The 19,521-nt window shown below is 57.1% G+C and overlaps 1 protein-coding gene across 1 annotated transcript; it reads left to right on the top strand.

Moving 5' to 3' along the window:
* Positions 1–1,507: 1,507 nt before the first annotated feature.
* PRDM12 (PR/SET domain 12) lies at positions 1,508–14,604 on the top strand. Its single transcript, XM_016196662.2, has 5 exons — positions 1,508–1,730; positions 3,477–3,667; positions 4,637–4,792; positions 12,755–12,866; positions 14,201–14,604. Exons 1-5 carry the CDS (start codon positions 1,508–1,510, stop codon positions 14,602–14,604), a joined length of 1,086 nt encoding a protein of 361 aa, XP_016052148.2.
* The last annotated feature ends 4,917 nt before the right edge of the window (positions 14,605–19,521 follow it).

The raw sequence follows: 19,521 nt of genomic DNA, 5'->3' as shown, positions 1-19,521 counted from the left end.
ATGGAACCTGAAATAACGGGTGGGGAAAACCTACTGAGGAGTTCTGCAGGTGGAGGAAGTGTCCCCAAGACTCCCTCCCTTGTCTGGCGCTGGAATTGGGGACCTGCGACTACTCGCAGGAGTCAGCAATGCCTGCAGGAAGCTGTGTCCTTCCCGCTGAGGCTGTGGGCTCAGCAGCTCCGGGTCTGCGGAGAAAGACCAAGAGAGAGACGGTGCTGGCACTCCCTCCCTGCCTTGGAGCCTCCTAGCAGAAAACCTCCTGGCAGGATGGGGAGCAGAGGAGTCGGGAGGAAAGGGGAGAAGGTGGAGGCTGGAAGAGAAAGGGGTAGAAGGCGAGAAGGAAGGAGTGGGGGATGCAGCGCTTTCCCGGGTCGCACCTGAGCAAAGGAGCCGGGAGGCCTGACTCAGTGTCGGTAGCTCGGGGGCACGACTGCTGCCGCTCAGTACAGGGAGGACCCCTCTCCGTCTCCCCCGCATCCGGCAGGAAAGCCTTTTCCGAGCAGCCGGGGGCTAGTGTGGATCTCCGTCTGCCCTTCCCGACCTAACCCTCCCGGGGCCAGGAGCCCATTGGCGACCCGACGGCCACCACAACCCCACCGAGCGGCCCTGTCCGCCCGGGGACGACTTCGCACCGCCTGCGCGGCGAGCGGGGGACTGCAGCACCCGTTTGACGCGAAGCGCCGGCGGCGGCAGCTCCGTCTGCGCAGCGGAATCAGCACGGACCGCGCTGGGCCTGCGGTTCCCGGGCGACTGCCGTGGTCCCGGGCGTGGAGCCCCGGAGAGCCCTGGGTCGGGCCAAGGAGCTTGGGACCCGTCCGGCCGGCCCGGCGCAGATCTGGCCTGGACAGTGGGCGAGCACGGGGCCTGCGCCCGAGGCCAGCGTCCCCTCGCGCCCGGTCCAGTCCCGGGGTCCGAGCGAGCCTCGCCGAGCCCCCTCCCCAGCTCCGTCCCCTCCTCGCCCGGAGGCGGGCCGAGCCTCCCTCCCAGCCGGGCTTCCCGAGGGGAGGGGGGGAAGGGCCGGGAGGGGCGGGAGGAGCGGCGGGGGGCTGTGGCGGCTGAGGCTCCTCGAGCCAGGCAGGGTACGAGTCTGTCCGACGTCAGGGCGTCATTAATAACCAATTAGGAGGGTCACTGAGGCTCCTATAAAGGCGCGGAGATTTCGCCAAGGCGAAGACCGCCCCGGCCGGTGTGCGGGAGGCCAGCGCACGTCCGAGCCCCTCGCCGCTGCCGTTCCTCTGCAGCCACCCGCCCGCACCCGCCTCCGCCGCCCCCCGCCTGCCGCCCTCTGCGCCTCCTCGGCCGCCCCCCCTGCTCGCTCCCTCGCTTCCTCTCCGCCTCGCTCCCCTCGCTCACTTTCCCCAGCACCCCTCGTCTCCCTCCTGCACCTCGGCCTCGCCCTGCTCCCTTCCCTCCCGCCGGCCTCGCGCTCCTCGCTCCCCTCTCGCCCCCGGCCCACCCCCGGGTCTGCTCGCCGTCCGTCCCGGCGCCGGCGCGCCCCGGGCTGCCCATGATGGGCTCCGTGCTCCCGGCCGAGGCCCTGGTGCTCAAGTCAGGGCTGAAAGCTCCGGGGCTGGCGCTGGCCGAGGTCATCACCTCCGACATCCTGCACAGCTTCCTGTACGGCCGCTGGCGCAACGTGCTGGGCGAACAGCTCTTCGAGGACAAGAGCCACCACGCCAGCCCCAAGACAGCCTTCACCGCCGAGGTCCTGGCCCAGTCCTTCTCCGGCGGTGAGTCGCGCCGTCGAGGCCGGTCGCGTCCCCTCCTCCGGGCCGCCCTCGATGCCCCGCTGGCGACGCTCCGGCTGCCGCAGAGACGCGAGGCTCTGAAGCTGCTGGCGCCGCCCTGGGCGTTCCCGGTGCCCCGCGTGCCTCAGTTTCCCATAAGACGACTCGGGGCGCGAACCGCTGAGCCCGGCCGGGCGGAGGCCAGCTCCCCACCCGGGGCTCCGGGAAGGCCCGCGCCCCGCCGCCCGCCCTCGCCCCTTTGAGCTGGCGGGTTCCTGGCATTTAAAGCCTTACTAGGCGTGTAATAGCAGTTGACTCAGAAAGAAGGGGTTTTAAATTCATTTAGTTAACTTGGGCTTGACCCGCGAAAGTTCCCACTTAAACCGAGAACTTTAAAAGGCAGCGGGGGCTGGAGAGGGGGCGGAGGGCGGACAGGCGGGGAGAGAGAGCCCCGGAGAGGGCGAGGGAGAGAAAGAGCGAGAGGAGTTTCTTTTCTTAAGATGTCTCAAGTTCTTATTCGTCGTTCATCAACCCGCAAACAATATCCCCCCCGCGCCGGCATCTCTGCCGTCGCCCTCTCTTCCCCCTGTACGATTTCTGTTCCTCCTTAATTTACCGTGCAGACTAATTCCACTTCCATTCACGCTATGTCAACCATCTAATCCCCGCTTTTTGTAAGGGGAATTCCTCGGCCCCTTTTAAACAAGTCCCCTCCGCATTGAGCTACAATTTACTGCTACAGCATTCTTCCAGGGCTAATGAATTTAGAATTAGCAATTTCTTTCGAATGGAGCCGAATGAATGCAATCACTTTAACAGCGTGACAAATTGCCGGCTGCGCCGCAACGGACACCGTTTAACCCCCCCTTTCAGCCGGCCAGCTCGCCGGGTATTTTCCCAGGTAGCTTAGAGGGGAACCTTGTAAGACATGAAGGCCGCCCCTGTGCGTCTCGCCGCTCCCACACCCGCTGCCAGGCCCAGCAAGGGGACCCCGGGGGATTGCGGGCGCCCCAGCTCTTCCAGGCCCAGAGAGGCGACTTCAGGGCTCATCTGTGTGGGTTAGGGAGCCGCCCTTCCTGGCATCCCGGGTCCTAGGTGCATGGAGGGACACAGGCGCGGCCCAGGGTCACACAGAGAGCGCAGAATCCCTCATTTCTTTTGAGCCCTCTTGGCTTCGCAGTCCAAGGCCTGTTCCCAGCACTGCCAGCCCATCCCGGGAATGGGGCCTCCCGCACCCCGAAAGGAGTCAGAGCCCCTGACCGCACCTAGGCGCCTCCGACAGTGCCCTGTGCTCCACGCAGATGCGCAGTGAGCTCAATCCAAGTGGCCGGCGGAAGAACCCAAACCTGGACTGGGCAGTCTCAGCTTGGCCATCACGTCCTCATGGGAGCTGGCCTCAGTTTACCCATTTGTAAAACCACTCACTGTGGTTGGTTCAGTTGTTCTTAAAACTTTTCCGGGGTGAGGTCAGGGGAAATTGTGGGTCCTTTGAGAATTCGTGGAGAGACCAAAAAAATAAAAATAAAAATCTAGAAATAAGCCTCAAAGCACCGCTTTCAAGACACTGAGGGTTCCTGGGTTGCAAACAGAGGGCACGTGGTCGCTGAGCCTCCACAGCCCCCTTTCCCCAGCCAGGGCACTCAGGGGCATCACCCAGGAGGTTTTGGAGTTGCTCAGTGGGCAGGGCCAGTGGCTCCTCAGGCACTGACCCTGCCCCCCTGCCCCCCGCCCCCTCCCCTCTGGCTGCAGAGGTGCAGAAGCTGTCCAGCCTGGTGCTCCCAGCGGAGGTGATCATCGCTCAGAGCTCCATCCCGGGTGAGGGCCTTGGTATCTTCTCCAAAACGTGGATCAAGGCGGGCACCGAGATGGGCCCCTTCACAGGCCGCGTCATTGCCCCAGAGCACGTGGACATCTGCAAGAACAACAACCTCATGTGGGAGGTAGGCCCTGGCTGGGAGAGGGCATGGTGGGACCTCCAGCTGCCCTGCAGCTGCTCCTGTCCTTGCTGGGAGCTGTGGCCATTCCCATTGGGACCCTGCCGCTCAAGGCGGAACCCTATGCACCTGGATCCCCCCAACCCGCCCCAGTAGCTTCCAGGTCCCCAAAGGCTTCATTCAGGAAAATCTGACCCTCTTTGCTCTGGCCGGCTCTAGGGAGCAGGACTGTTGTTGGCTCACTTCACAGAGGGGGCACTCTGAGACCCAGAGAGTCCATATGGCTCCCAGGCCTTGCCACTTGCATTTCTCCTTCATCCAGAAACTATGGAAAGTGACAAATACTGCACCTTGTCATAGGAGCAGGAGGAAGGAAACGGAGTGGCCCAGAGGCCTCTCCTAACCTCACCTCCTCCCTCCCCTGGAGGCCCAAGCCAGTGGTTACTTTCTCTACTTGTTGCTGGGCTAGGAAGTTAGGGTCCAGTTTGACCTCTGAATATCCTTGGCAGCTCCCACAAAGGGGCTCAGGTGGGGCCAGGTGCCACAGTGAGCTAACCTGACCTCTCCAGGCTCCTGTGTATCTTCTGTGGTTGTGGCTAGTGCCCTCCACTGCTCTGGGGAGCACCTCTCCATCCCTGGAGAACTAACTGGATGCTGCTTTGTCCTATTGGTGATCCCTTGGAGACCCTTTTTTTCTGGGGATGGAGAGGACATGACATTTGGAAGGAGCCTGTGGGACCCAAGAGACTGAATCCCTGTTGGTCACTTCTGGCTAGCTGGCCTCAGGCAAGTCACTGTACCACTCTGAGCCTCTTTTTCCTCAGCTAGAAAACTGAGATGGTAAGAGCTATGTCCACTTCCTGGGGCTGTAGTGAGGATGGAAAGAGAGTGTGTGGATGTGCCTAGCATGGGGCCTGGGCCTGGCACACCCGACACAGCCCTGCCTCACCTGGTCCCTGATTCACCTGTGTGCAGGTGTTCAATGAGGATGGCACAGTGCGCTACTTTATCGATGCCAGCCAGGAGGACCACCGAAGCTGGATGACCTACATCAAGTGTGCACGTAATGAGCAAGAGCAGAACCTGGAGGTGGTCCAGATTGGCACCAGCATCTTCTACAAGGCCATCGAGGTGAGTGTGTGCTGTGTGTAGGGAACAGTGGAGCAGCTGGGTGAAGATGTGGGGCAGCTGTGTTTGAGGTCTGTCGCGGATGGAGGAGCACTGACACCAGCCCAGCTGGCCCTGCCCAGGCTGTAGGGCTGAGGCGCACGCATCACGGTCTTCAGGAGCCTGACCTCCAGGCAGTCTTTCTGCTGTAGATCAGAAGAGATGAGACTTTTGACATGATACCATTGTGAATGTCATGAGCACCTCAACAGGGAGACCCCTGGGTATCTGCTGAGGGGTTCCTGGGATTCAGAAGCCACAGAGATCTGGAGAGCAAGACACAGGCAGGCAGCCCAGGGAAAGCGTCTGAGTGGGGGAGGCGGCTGTGCCTGCACCGTTTGAGCTGCGCGTTGTCCCTCATTCTGTATGAGTGGGACACCGATGACGTGCATCATGCCTAGTCTCAGCCGTCACATACTGAGCGCTCTGGTGCCAGGCTTCTCCTCGGTGCCATATGTGCAATGTCCTATTCAGTCCTCATGGGTTTAACCCACAAGGGTGGTTTCTGTGATCGCTGCAGTTTACCAACAAGGAAACTGGGTCTCGGTTGGTGGCAGGCAGACTCAGGAGCTCTCACAGGGCATCAGGGACAGCGTTGACACTAATGCCTGTGCTCGGCAAAGCTTCTCAGAGGAGAGAGGAAGGGAGAGATAGCAGACAGATAAAGATCACTTCCCGTGGGCCAGTGGAGGGGAGCTGAGGCAGGCCCAGGGCATGAAAAGGTTCAGGAAGGCGGGAGAAGGAGGTGGTAGGGCAGAGGCAGACAAGCTGCCGGGCAAGCTGCCTGGCCTTCTCGGGGGTGGGGCCATTTCCCCCACGCTTGTCCGGGCTGCCTGCTTGCAGGTGGGGAGAGGCACAGTGCTCCTTGGGGTGGGCTGGGCTTGGTTGAGTTTTTTGGGTGGTCTGAAAGAGCCTCTCCAGAGTCAGAGAATGGCTTCTTGTTGGTCCACGCTCCATTTTCTCCTTGGGACTCAGAGCCCCAAGTCCTTCTAAGGCCTGAGGGGCTTTGGGGCCTAACAGCTTCTGGAATTGAGGCCCGGTTGTTCCTAATAATGAGGCTCCAGGAATCTCCTACCGGTGACCTCAGAGCAGTGTTTGCCTGGTGTGGCAGGGGAGTGGGTCCCAGCTGAGGTGTGGGGCGGGGGACCCTGGGAGGGCCAGGAAGTGAAGGATAAGGAAAGGTGAGCTTTCCTACAGAGACCGGGGTTCAAGTGAGGTGGGTCGGTGTAAGGTAGTGTGATGAGGACTGAAGGTGGCCCAGGCCCAGGCCAGAGGTTATTCCTGTGACCATCCAGCTGGGCTGGCACCCTGTGAGAGCAAGGGTTCCCCACCAGACATCCTAGAATCGGCCGCAGGTGTAGTTGAACCCCACTTCTAATAGAGAGCATCCTCCCGGATCCTCACCCCTCTCACCCTCACACACACCCCCTCACATGTGTACCCTGCTACCCAGCCATCCTGATACAGATGAGCCAGGGAACACACACTCACGCCATTCCTCCTTCCCACGCAGACACATGCACACGCACAGAGGAGATAGACTAGGAATGCCTGCGTGATTTTGGCAGAAGGGTTTCTGACTTGGGCAGACGTGGGGCTGAGTCTGTCTCACTGTGCATCGTCTCTCATCCCGCTGAACAGAGCCAGGAAGCGTTAATAGACACTTATACAGAAATTCTGAGTTAGAGGACAAGGCAGCTGAAGACTATCTCCAAGGAGGGACCTGGGTTTATGAGATTTTTTAAAAGTCACCTACATTTGATCGGGAATTTAAGCTGGTAAATGAAGATCAGGAACAAATCCTATCGCGTATGATATTGATGGCTGGAGAGCACCAATCTGGCCATGAATGCTCTAGCTTTGGAGAGTTAGCCCGTCTACGAAGAAGGGACTGCTTAAGGGAGGGGCAAGGAAACACAGAATATCACCCGTTTTATTTTATCTTTATTTTTTTATTGTTTCTTAGAGAGAAAGGGGGGGAGAGAAACATCGGCTTGTTGCTCCACTTATTGATGCATTGTTGGCTGATTGTTGTACGTGTCCTGACCGGGGATCTAACCCACAACCTTGGCGTACAGGACAATACTCCAGCTGAGCAACCTATTTTATTTTTACTAAGAGAAGTTGGGCACATTTTTCTGTAGTGACACTTTTCTCAGATTGTGTTGCAATGTCAGATTCCGCCTGCCAGACTGTGTTCCCGGCCCGTGTGACCGTCGTGCGGCAGGTCCTCGGCCGGAGCTCACCCAGCTCGTCTAGGCTCCACCAGAAGAAACTGCTGCACCCGGGCACTCCCCAGGTGCCGCCTGTCCCGTGCCTGTGTGAGAGTCAGCCAGGGAGAGGGGCCTCCGCGCGATCGGTTTTCTTAATCTTTCTGTCACTCAGAACTATTTCTGTTTCATAACAGGAACCCATTACTTGCCCCCAAAATGGGAAGGAAGATCTTTATTCAATAAGCGGAATATGCTACTGCTGCTCCAAAATTTTCCACAAATAGAAAACTCCAGCCCTCCAAACAGAGACGAGGTGGGGGGGTCTCCAGGCCAGCAGTCGATGGAGAATGCGCAGGCCTGTTTTGCATCTGGCTTTATCTCTCTGCCGGCGCGTTATTCCTGGGGCACCCTCCTTGCTCATTTCAACCAGGAAGAATTTACTATAACCTCAGGCGCCTAAAGTGACACTTCCAGAAAGTTCCCAGCCCATAGCAAGTGGGAGCTAAAGGTTGAATGAGTAGTTCTATCTGCAGGTGAAGAGGGCTGAGTTGAAAGGGGAACATGTGGACCCAGTTCTCCCAGGCAAACAAAACCGCACCCCCGCAAGCAAGAGCTTTGACTCCCAAAACTCAGCACAAGGAAAGGACGGAAGAGTAAGTTACAAAAGTTTCTTTGCATTTGGGAACTGGGAAGAAAATGCCCAGTGTTTCCCTTCCCTGTTTTTTTGGCAAATTACTGTGCCCTGAAATGTGGGCTTTTTCTTTTTGCTACTTTTCATTTCAGGCAGTCGAGCTTTATTTTTCCCAGAGCCCCATCTCCTTTTGTTGGCCCTATGACAACAGCACTGTTTCCTTTGGTCTTGTTGATCAGTGGGTGCAGTGAAGGAGCTCTAATAACAACACTCCCACCCGGGTGAGCCTTCGCCACGTGCCAGCACCTTGCTAAGGCTTAGCAGCTTTTTAGAAATGGAGCCCTCTCGGCCTTGTAAGGTGCTCTCCTTCACTATCCCCACTTCAACAATGCTGAAACTAGGGTCCAGGGAAATCTCAGGAGGTTGCCAATCTGTGATTTGAATCCAGGCCTGTCTGACCCCAGAACAGAGCCTTAGGTCACCGTGCTGTGGGGCCTCCCTGGCCAATATCTGTTTGCTGGAACTCTATTAATTGGTGTGTCGGGACATCTGTGGTACAATGGAAATTGATGTTCGTCCAGATGACACTGAGATCCTTCTAGACTAGGGCTTCTGTGCCGCCAGGGGAAGGGGAGGGCAGCAGAGCCTCCTGGGAACGTGTTCAGTAGTGTGGCATGAATTTGTATTAGGAAAACAAGCCCCAAACCCCGTAATTTCAATTTATAACAAAAATTCTGAAATGTAAATGGGGCAGGACAAAATTTGTGGGCTGATAGGGAAGGGTGAGAGGCGTGAGTTGAGAGTGTGTGTAATTTGTCAATAAAAGACTCAGGCACTGATATTCTGCCCCCAACCCCCGCCCCCAGTCTTGCTGATGTGGATTTTAGGGTATATGGGACTCAATTGCTTTGGTAATTGCTTGGTTGATTGCATGTCCCGAGCCAGTCCCTGCTTCCAGAAAAGTGAAAAAACAGCTGATTCTGGTTCTCTGAGCCCCAGTGGAGAGCCTTGGCAGGTCCAGGCTGGAGTGTTGGCCTTAAAGAAACAGCGCTAGTGAGAGGACTAGGAGGCCTGCCGGGGACTGTGGCTGGCCTTTGCTGTTAGTCAGTTGGCTGGTGGGAAACTGGGGGCCTCTGGACAATAGTACCAGGATCTCAGGGAAGAGGCTGCCTGTTCTCCCCTGGTCTCCTGGTCTTGATCTCCGGTTGTTGCATTAGGGGTGCCTGGGAGCAGGCAGAGACCAGATGTCCAGGCCAGGGGCCGCCGCTGGCTTCCCAGGGCTCTGAAGGGCTGAGAGAGACTCAGTTCCCAGAGTCTGTGCAGGCGAGGCTGCCTTGCCTGGTGGGACTTCAAGAGCTGGTGGCTTCTTACTGTCTGGGGATATGTGTCATTCTCAATTCCAGTAGGTTCTTCTTAATAGATTCTTTTTCTTTAAAAAAATTTTTTTTGTGTATAAAAATAGTATGAGAGCGGCTCATTATAATATATATATTTAAATATGTCTTTATTGTTTTCAGAGAGAGGAAGGGAGAGGGAGAGAGAAACATCAGTGATGAGACTCATTGATCGGCTGCCTCCTGCAGGCCCCCCACTGGGGATCAAGCCTGCAACCCAGGCATGTGCCCTGACGGTACTCAAACCTCAATCTCCTGGGTCATATGCTCAACTGCTGAGCCACACCAGCCAGACTAATTATTATATTTTTAATCAAATGCATCATGTAGAAAATGGAAGTCACTCTGCCCCATCATCTGCTCCCCATGAAATTACAGCATTACAGCATTTGTTCATTGTCTCAAAATGCCATCGTGACTGGGCATCCAGAGTGGGAGACAGACCTACTTTTCATTATATACCCTTTTATGTGTTTACACATTTTTGTCCGTGGGTCCACATCACCGTTTTAATTTTATAATTAGTTTTAGTAAAATTACTTCAGTACATTTAGAAAATTGATTTTGGAGAAAGAGGAACGGGGGAGAGAAACATCGATGTGAGAGAGAAAGATGGATCAGCTGCCTCCCGTATGGTGCATGGGATGCTCCAACCAAGCCACACTGGCCAGGGCTAATCTTAGTACGTTTAAAAAATGTTAGTAAGTAAATGACTCACCGGTGTATTGAAACAGTCAATATTGAAGCTTTTTTGCACCATAATATTCAAATTTTGTGCAGTCTTGGAGTTGGTGGTACCTCATTCATCACCACCATTTTTGTTGTTATATTTAATAATAATTGTTATTGTCAACTAAAATGAAAAGGCCAGCCCTGGCCCGTGCGGCTTGATTGCAGGTTCCATCCCCAGCCCTGACCCTGGCACCTGCGGGAGGCAACCAACTGATGTACTGATGTGTCTCTCCCACATCAGTGGTTCTCTCTCTCCCCCCTCCTCCCCTCCCTTCCACTCTCTCTAAAAAGCAATGGAAAAAATATCCTCGGGTGAGGGTTAACAAAAAATAAAAAATAAATTTAAAAAATTAAAAGACCAGTGTTGACTTAGGTATTTGATTTCCAAACTTTGAGTCTGGAGGTGGAGATGCGGCTCAGGGTGACATCAGCGGGGGAGGGGGGCTGGCTGAGCCTCCCATCCTGGTCTGTGCTCTGCAGGTGGGAAGTGGCACCATAGCCGGGGCTGGTGTCTTTGGGGCCTGCAGTGAAGGCAAAGCCATGGGTCAGGGCTTTACTGGTGCCAGGACGCCAGCCAGTGGCCCAGCGCCACCCTGCCTGCTCTGCCGGGATGACTGCAGGACTTTGATGCGCCAGAGACTGCTGCCAGCGTCTCTGAGAGGCTGGCAAGCTCTGGAGGGGGGCATCATAACAAGCTCTCCCGTGTATTGATCGTGTAAAGAGCTTTGTGTGCCTGGCTCCACTGAACCCTGACAAGCACCCGGTGAGGCCAGAGCAGTGGTGCTGCCCTGCTTTATGGCTGAGGAAACTGAGGCCCAGAGACTTGCCCAGGGTCACATGCTAGCAGGTGGGGGGCCCGAGTAGACCCCAGCATAGCCTGAGCTGGAACCCTCTGCATGCTGTCTCCTGAAGGAAGGGGCTCGTTCAGACTGTCTGCAGTGGAGCTGGTTGTGTTAGAAAAACCACGGTGGATAAATGTTGGGTTTTGTCTAAGAATTGAAGCCAGGGGTTGGGACAATGTTGGAGGTGACTTACAATCAGAGCCTTAAAGTTGGGGGATCCCACAGACCCTCAGCCCCCTCATTTGAGGCAAAGTGACTTACGAGAGGTCACCCAGGACCTGGTGACAGGCCCCATTTGTACTGTCTCATGGCAAGTGGCATCCTTCACTATGAGCTTATTTGAAATATTTTAGTTCCAGCCTCCTCTTCTCTGAGGGGCTCATAAAGCCTCTGTCTTCACCGCCTGTTTTCCAGCAGGGCCTCCAGCTCTGACCCGCTGGCCTCTGGGGAATGGCCATGACTATGAATGACCAGAGAGGCCACCGGTCCTTTCGCTGTGGTGCCTGCTTCCTTTGAGGCAGCACCTCTTTTTCCTTGGGTTCACACTGCACTTGGTTCTTCCATAGCCCTGTCGTCTGAGCTGGCGTGGCCCCCTCTGCCTGTTCTCACTCCTCACTTACCCTGAGGCTCGTGATGTGCTTGGGCCCTGCAGCCGGTCGAGAAGGGGCACTGTGACCCCTGGCTGAGTCCTAGGAGGGCTCCGTCACCTGGGCTCCTCGCACAGTCCTTCTCCCACCCATCTCTCTTTGTGTCCCTCGGCTCCCAGGGAGCAGAGCTGGGTGTGACTGTCTGAGAGTCTTCCCAGCTCTGCCTAAAGGAAGGTGTGCAGGTTCTCAGTATGGTGGGCCAGAACCACATGGAAGGGGTGGGCCTTCGCCATGACCACAGAGACCAAGGGAGGGCCCTGCACTGCTGTCAGACTCCCCAAGTGGAATCCATCTGATGCTTTGTGCTTCCCTAAAACAGGGCCCACCAGGAAAATAAACCAGCTGTTGCCTAGGGCTGTCCATCTTTCTCTGGACAGATCAGAATGACCCCCTGGGGGGGTGCCAAAGCCGGCTCTTCTGGAGGACTCAGGAGGGTGATGGGCTGTCCCTCTCATCTGCTCTAGCTGGCTGGGGCCTGAGGGTTCCCGGCTTGGCAGGGGTAACTGGTGGGTCCCTTGAGATGTCTCGGAGTGTGATGTTTATGGTCAGCCCCACTCAGGAGTGGCCTTCCACAGCTCCTGGGATTGTCACTGCAAATCCCCCCTCCTGATGACCATTTCCCTGGGGCAGGTCTTCCCCTGGGAGCAGCGGAGCCCTGTCACCATCTGTGCAGGTCTATGTCACAGACCTGGGAACTCGCACAGTGGATTTTAGTAAGGCTGAGCGGCCAGGTATTTGCTTAGGTGGAGGTGTTCATCCACCCGAGAGCTTCTCTGTAGTGGCTGTCAGGGCCATAAGAGGGTGGTAGTCTCCTTTGAGCGAGCCAGGGAGCTAGGCCTGGGAATTCCTGTTGACCAAGGATGGAGTATATTCTTCAGAGTTCAGTTTGATCCGAGGAGGGATGGACATAACCTTAACCCCTTCCATTCTCACAGCACTCACATTTACAAAGCCCTGCAGAGCCCTGTGATGGAGGGAAGGGCCATTATCAGGCGAGGTGTAACCAAGTACAATAGGGCACCCCGCACCCCACGCTCCTTGGGACCATCCAGCTCAGCCCTGCAGACTCCAGGCCTGGCTGACTCTGGTTCTGCTTAGTAAGAAATGAAAAGTTTCCTAACTTTTGGTCCTCTGTTCCTTCTGCTTGCTGTGAGCTTCCATCTGTTGCCATCAGCTTGGGAGCGCCTGCGTGGCTGGGAGGCCGCTCTGATCCCAGCAGATGGCAAGAAACCTGGGCAGGGAGAGGGGCTAGCAGAGCATCCCAGGGTCCCCGTGTTTGTGCATCTTGCTGGAGATGGCTTGGGAAACCTGACCCGAGTGGCTTTCTTGGGGCTGAGACTGGAGCCACATCTCCATGGCAGGTGCCAGGGTAGCTGCCGCCTACCTGTGAGGGGATGTGCAGAGCTCTGCCCCAGCCCCCCGCCCCATACTGGCTGCCTCCCTGACCTCCTCCTGCCTCCTCCATAGATGATCCCCCCTGACCAGGAGCTGCTGGTGTGGTACGGGAACTCGCACAACACCTTCCTGGGGATCCCCGGCGTACCTGGGCTGGAGGAGGAGCAGAAGAAGAACAAGCATGGTAGGTGTTCTCCACAAGGCCCGTGACCAGGGCCCCACGGAGCCGTGCGTGTGGTGAGGAGGCTCCTGGCTCAGCCTCCAGCACCATTCAGCGCATGGGACCTGCTGGTTCAAGGAGGCTGCTGCCTCTGGAGCCACCATCATGGTCCAGGCACGAGCGGAAGGCAGTCCTCCTGGTCTCTGGCTAGAACAGCCTGGGAGCAGGTGGTGGAGGTGGAGGTGGAGGTGGGCCACCAGAGGCAGCCTGATTGGCAGGGGGAGCACAGGGCCAGGCTGCAGGAGCCTGGGTGAAGTGCCAGCTCTGCTGTGCAGTCTCGGGAATGGCTCTGTGACTCAGTTTCCCCATCTTTAAAGGAAGGAGGTTGGGAAAGGTGATCTCTGAGCTCCCTGCCAGCCCTGACACTCTGTGCCTTTCCCGCTCTGTGGCCGGTGCCCAGCCTGGCAGAGTAGGCGCTCAGTGTGAACTGTTGAAGGGAGGCCAGCAGGGTGCCTTTGTGTGTGAGGTGGGGGGCCGCTGTCATCCTGACAGACCATTTTCTCAAGACCTGTTTGAGCCCAGTATTGGGCTGTTTTGCAGGGTTATCCCACTCCGGGCCTCTGAGTCCTTGTGGATGTGATTCTCACTTTTAGAGGATGAACCTGAGGCTCATGAATTTATGGAGCCCTTATTCTGCAAGCAGTGTTTACAAACAGTAATTTCTGTAGTCCATAGAGCAGGCTTGAGGGCGATGCTATTACTCCCCCGGTTCAGAGGTGGAGAAGGTGAGGTGCAGTTCTCTGTCCACAGTAGGCACTCAGTAGATGTGTGTGGGGTAAGTGAAAGGAATTTTTTGAGGGGTGGGGGAGTTGTAATAGTTAGGCTTAGGGAAGGCGGCTGAGGCCGGTGCTTCCTTCCCACGCGGGCCCAGGCAGGTAAGGGCTCAGCACAGAGTGGTCTTCAGTAGCCGGCAGCTTTTGGTGACCGGCTCCTGTAGTCCTGCAGAGCCCCGGGAGTTTAGGAGGCTCCCATTTTATAGATGAGAAAGTCGAGGTTTGGTGAGGCTAAGTCACTGAGTCTCACAGCGTGGTCTGGAGCCAGCTCCTGTCTGACCCTAAGCCAGGGCCCTTGCTACCTCCTCCATCCCCTGCCAGTGCTGCCCATCAGTTGCCCGGAACCAGCAGTGGACTGGAGGTGGGCGGATCCCGGAGAGGAGCGCAAGCGTGGGGGACGTGGGAGTAGGGGGGCGTGGGCCCCGGGCTTCCGATGCGCGGTTCTAACGAGGCTGCACTCTCTGCCCCATCTCCGCCTGCCCCTTGGACCCTGCTCACCCTCCCCTGCCCGGGCCTGGCGGCCAGAGGACTTCCACCCGGCCGACTCAGCGGCGGGCACCGCGGGTCGCATGCGCTGCGTCATCTGCCACCGGGGCTTCAACTCCCGCAGCAACCTTCGCTCGCACATGCGCATCCACACGCTGGACAAGCCTTTCGTTTGCCGCTTCTGCAACCGCCGCTTCAGCCAGTCGTCCACGCTGCGCAACCACGTGCGCCTGCACACGGGTGAGCGCCCCTACAAGTGCCAGGTGTGCCAGAGCGCCTACTCGCAGCTGGCCGGCCTGCGCGCCCACCAGAAGAGCGCGCGCCACCGGCCGCCCAGCGCCGCGCTGCAGGCGCACTCGCCCGCGCTGCCCGCGCCACACCCGCACGCGCCCGCGCTCGCCGCCGCGGCCGCCGCGCACCACCTGCCGGCCATGGTGCTGTGAGCCCTTGCCGCGTGCCGCGCCCGCGCCCCGCCCGCGCGCCCCCTCCGCGCCCCTTCCCGCGCCGGCCGCGCGGAGGCTCCTGGCCGCCCTCTCCTCGGACTGGACCTCGGGGCTGGAAGCGGCCGGTGCGCTCCAAGAGGGAGCCCCGGGCATACACATTCGACCCGTCTTTCAGATGAGGACACTGGGGGACTACGTTCCTTCCCTGGGCGCCACCCATTGGTGGCAGCTGCTCGGCCGCCGCCTCTTTGGGTGGGTGGTCCCCAGCCCGGCCTAACCGCCGAATCTCCTTCCTCCTATCGAACCGGCTGCCAAGGCTGCCAGCCCTCGTGGGTGGCAGGAGAGGGGAATGAAAGTCTCCGAGGGCCCTAAGAGGGGGAAGGGACCGCTAACTCCCCGGTCGAGAGCTAAGTTGGGAATGGAGGGACGGCGACCTCCCTGTCTCTGTGTGGCCCGGCGTTCGCCCGTCTGTCTCCTCCTCCTGCCTCTTGAGACTAGTGTTCTGCAGTGTCTGGAGTCACGGACACTACCGTGGGAGCTGGGGCTGCCCGAAGAGGCCCCGACAGACCTGCAGTGCCCTGGGGAAGGGTGTCTCCTGCAAGCCCCCCCCACCCCGGCTCCCTGGGGATGGATGAGCCGCGAAAACTTTGCAGTGTTGAGAGAGTGCAGGCAAAACGGAAATCCGCTGTGGGACCCCGGCAAGGCCCTGCCGCTCTTTGGGCCTCCGTCTCCCTTTTCCTCATGTATAAAATGAGAGAGTTGGACCGAGGCCCCCTCCCCTTCAGCCCTGACACCGTGCTTGGGAAAGGGACGTTTTCCTGCCGGTCCTCGCCACACTGCAGCAAGAGGAGGGCCAGACTGGATTGTCTGCCCGGAAAGCCCTTCCTAGCTGTGCGGGACGGTGGCGGCGGTGGCGGCGGGGAGGGGTCCGCCCTGCTCGCCCGAACTCTCCCTGCTCCTTCGCAAGTTTCCCCGAACTTGACCCTGGGCGCCCTCTGGTGTCATCTCTCCCACCTTGCAGTCATTTACCAGTATTTCCAGGGGGCGTTTTGTAAGATAAAGAAACTATAATGATGTTAATGAAAAGTATAAAATGTATAGAGTTTTCAAGAAACTGTGTTCTACTTCCAGAAAATGGTCACTTTAACTTTGTAAATATTTACCTAAAATGATATTTACAAAACTGTGATATATATTATTTGACTGTATATGTATAACTGTAAATACATTTGTACCTCTTGTATTCAAAAATAAAAATTACTTGGAGCATTTATCACTTAGCATCTGAATGTACCGACACTTCTGTCTACATGAAAAGGAAATACGGAAAGTGCCTGGGCGCTGGAGGGGAGAGGAGTCGTCCCATTTACCGTTGTGCCATCTGTATGGAATAATCTTTCTGTCACAACGGATTGTTAGCTCCCAAAGAGATGGCCACGGTGCAAAGCAACCAGAAATCTCCGAAGGGGCTGGGCTGACTCCTGCTTTCCAGCTGACTTGCAAATATTAGCATCATGTTTTGTGACTTCCCCAAAATTTTTACTTCCTTTTATTCCCCCCCCCCTTCATGGACAATTTGAAGGAATTCAAGCAGTCAGTGAGGGAGGCCAAGATGGCCACCAAGTGCCCTCTCAATGCCTAGAATTCCCAAGTACTTTGGGCATCTATTTCAGACCCTCCCTGAGGAGAACCGAAGAGCAGAGGGGTCATCGGTGCAGGCCCAGGCCCTGGCTCCTCCCTCCTCCCTCCAGGGGAGGCATGACACGGGAGTGTGAGTTCACACCTGTGCTCCAGCACATGCCAGCCAGGAGGGTGTTACTCTTTCAGGCTACTGGCCACCTCAGGCACCCCCCCACCCCCCCCACCCTGGCATCCTCATGTAGCCATGTGTGCACCTGCGCACACACCTGTAGATACTGGAACGCGCACAGGCCATCCCCTTCAGAGCTTCAGGCGTGTACCCACAAAGATCGCCATGCTTTGGAGGATGGCAGCCTGGCAGGCGGGGGCATGGGCAGAGATGTACATTTAATGTGTTCATTTGCATGTCCCATCTGGGGTTTCCTTCCCCGGCGGCCAGTGCGGGACGTCACCCTTGCTCCTGCTCCCCCCCATCACAAACCTTGCCCTTCCTTTGATACCTCACCACTAGGCTTCTGATGCCTCTGGCGGCCCCCGCATTACCATCCTCCCACTGCAGCCCCCACCCAGGCCTCTAGCCACAGCTCTCTGCCCTGAAGCCATTCTCTCTGGACGCAGATTAAACCCTCCTGGCCCGGCGGCCCTGCCGCTCTGACAGCCATGCTGGATTCCTAACGAAGGGCCTAGAAGGCCGCGGCCCTGGGTAAAAATCTAAACAGCTTTTTTCTGTAAGTCCCAGCTGCAGATCGCAGGAGCTCAGCCCAGTGTCCGGAACCCACCTGGTGGCAGCAGCGGCAATTGCAGACCAAGCGCGTCTAATGACCGGCTGCTACAGACGCTTCCCCCTGCTGGAGACACGGGGACGAGCCCACCCGAATCGTGGTGAAAATTTTGCTCTGCTCGCAACCCTCTAGAGTCTAGAGGCAGGGCACACCCCCGGGGCCACACGGGGAAGCGGTGGGGACAACTAGGGATGGAGGAGCGAGGAGGCAATGTGGACAGAGCCTTTACTACAGTTTCCACGGGACGGAGTGGGCGAGGCAGGGCGAGCAGCTGCAGGACGGGCTAGTTTGAACAGTTTCAGTGGGCTCTGAGCCCCGGGCGCTGCGCCCAGCTCTCTAGTACCTGGCCTTGGAGTGATTAGGGACGGTGGATGGTGGCACAGAGTGTGAGACTACTGAGGATTATTCCAGACAAGGTGGTCAGGGAAGGCTTCCTGGAGGAAGTGATTTTTGAGCTGAGACCTGAGTGAGGAGAAGCAGCCAGCCACACAAGGACCTGGGGGAAGAGACCTGCATGCAGAGAGGGGTGGTGATGAGACTGACCGAGGGGCGACCAGTGCTTCCAGCTGTAGTGTGGTGAGTTGGGGAGCAGGTTAGGAGGTGAGTGACGTCAGAGATGGGCAGGGGCCAAAATGATGAGTTTGGATTTTATGCTCAGTGTAAAGCGAAGCCACCAGAAGCCTTCTCAGCAGGGAAGTGGTTTAAATTGATCCTGTGTTTAAAAGCTCCCTTTGGCTACTGTATGGAGATTCATTGGTAGGAGGAGCAGACACAGAATTAGGGGGATGAGCTAGGAGGTGACGCCCAGGTGAGAGATGAGGTTGATTGTTTTGGAGGGGTGGTCTTGGAGATACACACGCGGGGAGGTAGATGGATGTGTGGGAATCCATGAACGTTAGGTCTGATCAGTCATTAAAATCACTGAGGCAGTAAAAACACACACTCCGACTTCTGGCCCCCACCACTGTAGAACCTCAGCGTCCAAGTCTGGGCTCAGAGATCTCTGTTTCTAACAAGCCCCTCTGGGATGTGACTCTGTTGCCAGGTGCTCGCTGTGCTGTCTCCGTGGTGTGAAGAGAGGACCACCAGCATGGAGTCTGGAGTCTTGGCTTCTAGTCCCAGCTGCCGGTCTGTTGTTGGACCTCAGCGACCCTAAACTACCGTCAGGGACAGCAGTGCCTACCTTCCAGACGGGCCGAGTGTGAGGACCAAGTAACACGACGTTTATACAGTACTCAGCCAAGGACCAGGCCCTCCAGAAGGCTCGGTGAGGGTGCAGGCTCCGGGGAAAAGCAGGTGCAGCTGGCAGAAACATCAACCCTGCCACCACCTGCTGTGGGCGTTCTAGTCCTTTTTGGACCTTGGTTCCCCCCTTCTGTAAAAGGGTATGGGCAATAGACTGAATGTTTGTGTGCAACCCCCCTCAGATTCATATTTTGAAATCCTGACCTCCAAGGTGATGGTATTAAGAGGTAGGGGCCTTTGGGAGTTGATTAGGTCATGAGGGTGGAGCCCTCATGAATTCAATTAGTGTCCTTATAAAAGAGACCAGAGAGCACTCCCTCACTCCCTGAGCCATGTGCGGACACAATGGAAAGACAGCCATCTGTGAACCAGACACCGGACACCAGACATCGAATCTGCCAGTGCCTAGATCTGGGACTTCCCAGCCTCCCAAACTGTGAGAAATAGATTTCTGTCGTTTATAAGCCACTCGGGCTACGGTATTGTGTTGCAGCAGCCCGGACAGACTAAACAGTATCCATAATCCCCCTGCGACAGGCTCTGTAAATGTGAGCGCTGTGCGAATGGGAGGGGTGAAGGGTATGTCCATCCCTCTCCCGATCAAACTGAACTCTGAAGAATGAATCGCACCCTGGGCCAGCAGGGATTCCCAGGCCTGGCGCCCTGGCTGGCTCCAAGGAGGCTACCGCCCTCTTACGGCCAAGGCCAGACTCAACAGAGGGGCCCTTCTCTCCCTTTCTTGCAGTCAGGAGCTTTGTTGCTTAGGTGAAAGAAATGATGTCTTTTTTGGAGATTTATCAAACAATTAGTCTGATGGGTCTCCAGCAGGCGGCAAGCCTGATTTTGAGGACGCGGTGAGTGGGGCTGATGCAGCTTATTTCCTCTAACCCTCTTTAGGGTCCACGTGCGTGAAGAAGGAGCATCTTCCATCCAGAGGCTTGTGGTGACCGCTGCCACCCGTGCAGGGCAAGGGTGGTGGGGGTGGGGAGAAGGGGCGGGGGCATCGCTCCTGTTCAACAGGACGGGAAGGTAGAGCCTCACGTGCATCGTACACCTGTCCGTCTGTCCGCCAGGAGTCCTCGGGGCAGCTCCTGGCACACACGGCGCTCCATGCACGTGGAAGGAAACACAAGCGAAGGTCTCCCTGTTGCGTGTGCACTTGCCCTCCCTACCGCACGCACCTGCCTTGCAAGGCTTGCTTGTTTCCTTAGCTGACTGTTTGCACAAAAGAAACAGAGTAAATCAGCGA

The sequence above is a fragment of the Miniopterus natalensis genome, chromosome 12, assembly GCF_054644295.1.
Source record: "Miniopterus natalensis isolate mMinNat1 chromosome 12, mMinNat1.hap1, whole genome shotgun sequence".
NCBI classification, from domain to species: Eukaryota; Metazoa; Chordata; class Mammalia; order Chiroptera; family Miniopteridae; genus Miniopterus; species Miniopterus natalensis.
This window is presented reverse-complemented; position numbering and strand designations above follow the sequence as displayed.

Excerpts from the sequence above, each read along its gene's own strand:
- PRDM12 (XM_016196662.2), top strand. The coding sequence starts at position 1,508 with ATGATGGGCTCCGTGCTCCCGGCCGAGGCCCTGGTGCTCAAGTCAGGG. Across the intron at positions 3,668-4,636 it reads ACAACAACCTCATGTGGGAG|GTGTTCAATGAGGATGGCAC; the intron begins GTAGGCCCTGGC and ends ACCTGTGTGCAG. Across the intron at positions 12,867-14,200 it reads GCAGAAGAAGAACAAGCATG|AGGACTTCCACCCGGCCGAC; the intron begins GTAGGTGTTCTC and ends CCTGGCGGCCAG.